At 40.3% G+C, this 5,886-nt stretch overlaps 1 protein-coding gene across 1 annotated transcript; it reads left to right on the top strand.

Moving 5' to 3' along the window:
- The first annotated feature begins 285 nt into the window (after positions 1-285).
- foxa2 (forkhead box A2) lies at positions 286-2,859 on the top strand. The gene is made up of 2 exons (XM_023807512.2): positions 286-646; positions 1,315-2,859. Exons 1-2 carry the CDS (start codon positions 578-580, stop codon positions 2,482-2,484), a joined length of 1,239 nt encoding a protein of 412 aa, XP_023663280.1. The 5' UTR covers positions 286-577; the 3' UTR covers positions 2,485-2,859.
- The last annotated feature ends 3,027 nt before the right edge of the window (positions 2,860-5,886 follow it).

Raw genomic sequence — 5,886 nt, 5'->3', positions numbered from 1 at the left:
TGGGGCTGTTCGGATGACATAAAATGTTACAAAACAGACCACACTCCTCGTTGCAAAGTACAAAAAAAGCAATATAAACGCGCTTCTTAAATTCGCGAGCAATTCAAATGTTGCGCATGATAAAAAACATCTCCCTTGGAACAACAGTTTAAATTCCTTCTCCTTTTTCAAGCAGGAAAAACAATGAGATTACCTTTTTAATGAATCTTTTCAGATTGGGGCTGTTCTTTTTTTTAGTTAGCGCAGGTGTACAATGGGGGGCAAACCCAAGAGCCTCGCGCCTAGGTGTGAGCAGATTATTCAAATAGGGCAACGAAGAAGACAGGATTGGAGGCTCGCCTGTCGCACAGCGCTATATCACCGCGTTAACAGCCAGGATCTAACGTCATTTCAGCTGCAGACATCATCGGGCGCTGCTCCGCGCCTGTGGGCACCGCCGACAGCGAAGACACACATGCGCCTGTCACAGACTACAGTGCAGACCAGCGACCTGGCCATCCTGCTGTGTGATACCGAGTTTTAAAGATCTTTCAAGCAGTCTGCTGCAGGAAAGCCATTGGGGGGAAAGTGTTCCACGATGCTTGGTGCAGTTAAAATGGAAGGACACGAACATACAGACTGGAGCAGCTATTACGGGGAGCCCGAGGTTGGTAGCTTATATATATTTTTTTCGTCTAAAGCCGATCCCATTTTATACAACTCAATATTAGCCCTGAGATAATATTAACTTTGTGATCAAATATTGACTTGAGGCACCTCCAAATCCTCCCCAATCTCTACGCTGCACTATCCTAACAAACTTGGTTTGGCGTATTGGGGAATGTTTTTTTTTTTTTTTCTTTTTTCCAAGAGTGATTCTTTTTGTATGCATTATTATTAATAACAGTAATAGTAAACAAACTCTCGTTCTAATGTGGGACATATTTACTTTCGTGACCACACGCGTCAGCTGCATTCAGCTTTATGATACGCAATACAGCAGTAAAATTAATATTTTTATTTTCATTTATCAATCTAAAAATAATTTGGTACCATTTAAACATCATTTAAAATATTGTTTTTATGTTGTGTGTGTGGTGTATGTGTATAAAATTATGTACATTAAACGGTTTAGAACAGCAAGTAATTATTTACATACAAATGCATTACAACTGCACATTACTATTGCATTACGACTTATTTTGCTGAAATTGTGCTTTTGACTATTAACAGGAATTAACTTCGACAATTATAAGAATTAACATTGCTTGCATATTTTGTGGAAAAGCAACTGAAATATAAGCTTATAACTTTGCGTTTTATCTCTCCTCTCAGTGTTACACCTCCGTTGGCAACATGAACACGGGACTGGGAATGAATTCCATGAACACTTACATGAGCATGTCAGGGATGAGCACTTCGACTAACATGACAGCTAATGGCATGAACATGTCTTACGTAAACACCGGCATGAGCCCTTCTATGACGGGAATGTCGCCGGGCGCCGGGGCCATGAATGGCATGGGAACGGGCATGGCAGGTATGAGCACGGCGCTCAGCCCGAATATGAGCCCAATGACGGCGCCGCCGCCGTCCATGAACGCCTTGACGTCTTACACCAACATGAACGCGATGAGCCCCATGTATGGACAGTCTAACATAAACAGATCCCGGGACCCGAAGACCTACCGGCGAAGTTACACCCACGCCAAGCCGCCGTATTCTTACATCTCTCTGATTACCATGGCTATCCAGCAGTCGCCTAATAAAATGCTTACATTAAGCGAGATCTACCAATGGATCATGGACCTTTTCCCATTTTACCGTCAGAACCAGCAGCGCTGGCAGAATTCTATTCGTCATTCATTATCTTTCAATGATTGTTTTCTTAAAGTTCCTCGATCCCCGGATAAGCCTGGCAAAGGCTCTTTCTGGACCCTTCATCCCGACTCGGGAAACATGTTTGAAAACGGCTGCTACTTGAGGCGACAAAAGCGCTTCAAATGCGACAAAAAGCTTTGTAAAGAGTCCGGCAGAAAAACCTCGGAAGGCGGATCTAACAGTAGCTCCGAAAGCTGCAACGGCAACGAGTCCCCGCACTCCAGTTCACCCTCAAACGAGCAGAAAAGGTCCATGTCGGACATGAAATCCAGCCAGTCCCTGAGTCCCGAGCATGCGGCGTCGCCGAACTCTCAGGCTCAGCATCTCATGTCTCAGCACCACTCGGTCCTCGCGCATGAAGCGCATCTAAAACCGGAACACCACTTTTCATTTAACCACCCGTTCTCTATCAACAATTTAATGTCTTCAGAACAGCAGCATCACAAAATGGACTTAAAGACTTACGAGCAGGCGATGCATTATTCCGGGTACGGTTCTCCCATGCCTGGGCCACTGTCCATGGGTTCAATGGCAAGCAAAGCGGGCTTAGACTCATCGTCAATACCCAATGACACGTCTTACTATCAAGGTGTGTATTCCAGACCAATCATGAACTCCTCTTAAATATTCACAGACGGACATTTGATAGGTAATTTGTAAATTTGTAAAATGATACTTTGTGCACATGCATTCCAAATATTTTTTAATGTTTCCGAAGGGTTTAGTTGTCGAGTTTGTTTAGTAATTCTTTTGTGAAAGGTTGTTAAGATGTGACAATATCCGTTTTCATCCCATATCTCGCCTTTTAATACGGACCAAAAATCACTTATTGTAAAATAGGACGAGGATACAGGATTCGCTGATGGACCTTAAGACGTGATTTGGGAAACCTGGACTTCTTCAAATGTTTGTGTATTCTTTATTTATGACTTGTAAATGTGTATTCTTGTAGTTGAAACAAGGATAAAATCTATATTAAAGTGTTATTGTTTTTTCTGAACACAATCGCAAGAGTTTTTCATTTGAATTGTTAAGATGCAAAGGTGTTGTCTGTGTTAAATGAAACATAACAAGGACAGAGGTGTTAAGATATCATATATAATCTGTTATATACAGTAATGCTTTTTTGCAAGCGACGGTCTATGGGGCATAATAGTATATGTAGATTTCGGTAGGTATTTTAATTCACCGCAGACTAAATTTAAACATTCATCGGAGACTACGAATTAGACATCTTAAAGTAAGATGAATGTTATTTGACGAGACAAATCATTACCTAGCATCCAAAATAAGCATCCATTTTCAGATTATAAAATATACACATGCCGTGCCAACAACAACAACGATGACAATAATAAATTATAATAAATACTGACAATAATAATAATAATAATAATAATAATAATAATAATAATAATATAATAAGGAATTACTTCAACTGACTTGTGATTTCGCAGCCTAAGATTGATATCATATATAATTAGACGACGAAAAACATGTTTACATTTTGCAGTTACATGGTCAAAATATTTTAGTCGTTGTTTAGTTCCAAGTTTCTTCATTGAAGAAAGCTTGCAACGAATTCATTCAAACACTGAGGTTTTTAACGTTTGTATGCAGTAGTCAAAATAATGAAAAAGGCAAGGCGGTGGAAGTACTATTTGTACATATAATTTATAATTTACCCCTGGTATTCCCCGACATATTCAGCAACAATTCAAGAACTAATGCAAAACGTCACGAGCACAATGGTGCTGCTACATTGAATCGCAGTAATGATTATAACGTAGGGTAATTTAATCCATATAGCCTAAACAAGCCACATAATTTCATGTGAAAAGTCTGCATGTATAATACTAATTGTCAAGGTTCCCTACTTCACATTGTTCATGACACAGTGATTATCAATGTTACAGCTTCACCCGAATAAAATGCAGTAATGTATTTTAATCAAAAACATATTCGACGCTGAGAACAGTTCTCGCTGACAGCATTGGCCATATGCATTGATTGAAGCTAATTCGTTCAGCTTTGCAATCAGTATAATTCCATGTTTTAAAGCGCGTTTTTAATATACACGTCCATATATCCCTCACAACACACTTATTATTCCAGTGAGCAATTCAGAACAAACGACACCATCCTGTAATACTGCCACGCCGAAGTCTATATATTAATTATGGTCTGGGTTGGACCCAATCTTCATATAATCTGTCCTTGTTTTATATTTCGGCATAATAACAGCAATTACGGTTACAAGGAAATTGTCCTATTATGGATAATATGTTTATGTTAATATTCCGCATTCAGGTGAGTCACCTAATTTCTCACACGTTACCCTCACTTTAAAGTACACTGAAGTGAACCCAAAATGGAATCGTTCAAATCCCCCTTAAATTCCTCATTGTTCGGAGAATGCAAGACTCCGGCTGAAATCTCGCCCCTCTTTCTCAGACTCGCCGGTTCTCGCTGTTTCCCCCCTGCGGGAGGACACACAAGTTGCCGTCTAAGGATGAAATTTGTTTCATTATCACATAAAAGCCTCCCGAGGCGTTGAAGAATAGATGTAGAAAATGGGCCAGCTTTGAGAACAATGGGAGCTGAATGTGATGTTCTAACCTGTTGTGTTCTGTATCGCTAAGCCATTGTCAGGGGCGTACTTTTAAACTACTTAGCGGCTCCCACGCCAATGACCCTAACTGATAAGATGCAGTTCTCCCGCGAATAAATCATAATCTCGGGTTGTCACCCTGATTACCAGAGGGAAGTTCGTCCCTTTTATATTGGTAAGAAAAAGCTGAGAGTCTGCGCCCGGACTAGCGCCGCGGTCCGAGGCAAAGCGTTTCCACTCGATGCTGTATATTAAGTCACTCTCTAGGCGTTTTGAGTGTACATTTATTCTCCCATTCCCGCGCACAAATCTTCTTTTAAACACTCCTGACCTACGAATAAACACAGCCAGTAAACAATCAAATGGCAACATAAAGGGATATAGGATGTGTACAGGTACTACCAAATTTGAGTAGTGTAAACTTTGAATAGGAAGACGTCATATGTCAGCAAATTTACTCAGACGTTAAATTTCGTTCTCTTCATTTTAGACATAATGCTAAGCTGAATTTTTATAGCGCACTGATCGATATCTCTGTAAAATAATCATTTTTTTAAACTAGCAGGGCAGTGAAATCTTTGCTTTGTGCTAAAGTCAACACTGACAGAGTTTGAGCTCAAATAAATGCCGTGATGCTTCCAGTTCTTTGCAGTGAGGTAAGCTGCCGAAGCTCTATAACTGGCCTCTTCGCGCTTTCCATTTATCAATGGCAGCAGCTGAACCAGGTAGGAACTCGAGAATTTGTATATTATTTTTTGTTTAATATTCAGTCGGAAGCTATGAATACACGGGTCACGTTTCCCTTCGGGGTTATACGTTTTTAATATTTGCTTAAATATATAGACATCTCGAGGCTGGTCCTTATTTAAGCTTCGTTGGTTTTAATGGGGATGAGGGTTTGATGAGCTAGGATGAGCTGCCGAAGAGGCAACCTAAGGCAGACAGGAGTGTGTTAGTGACTGTTCTTTTGGTTTCAGACTCTTGTGGTTTGTGTGTCACGGATCTCCGCGCCAACTGATTGATAGTCCTGATGTTGTCGAGAGCGCGCTCGACCGGGGGCCTTTCTCTGTGTTACAAACGAGCTGGGGCGACAACCATGCGCTCAGTATACCAAGTAATACAAAACCACAACGAGTCGGCTTTTGCTCAGGGTAAAATTCTTAGGTGAACGTGTTATTATCCCGAAAAAATAGGCCTAAACAGTCACATATTAGTACAATCATAATGTAGCATTTTCGTGTTGAATCTCTAGGCAGATTGGCATTAATTTTGTGCTGTTAAGATCAATGCCATTGATTTAGTTCTATGGTGGAAAAATGATCATTTCTTGGACAATTTAAAAAATGTATTGGCTCCTTTTTATTGTATTTAATAAATCCAGAATATAACTTACTGGTTCGTATTAAGAATGATTT

Source organism: Paramormyrops kingsleyae, chromosome 14, assembly GCF_048594095.1.
Source record: "Paramormyrops kingsleyae isolate MSU_618 chromosome 14, PKINGS_0.4, whole genome shotgun sequence".
In the NCBI taxonomy this organism is placed as follows: Eukaryota; Metazoa; Chordata; class Actinopteri; order Osteoglossiformes; family Mormyridae; genus Paramormyrops; species Paramormyrops kingsleyae.
This window is presented reverse-complemented; position numbering and strand designations above follow the sequence as displayed.

Coding starts and splice junctions, on each gene's coding strand:
- foxa2 (XM_023807512.2), top strand. CDS start 578: ATGCTTGGTGCAGTTAAAATGGAAGGACACGAACATACAGACTGGAGC. Junction 647..1,314: donor GCTATTACGGGGAGCCCGAG/GTTGGTAGCTTA, acceptor CTCTCCTCTCAG/TGTTACACCTCCGTTGGCAA.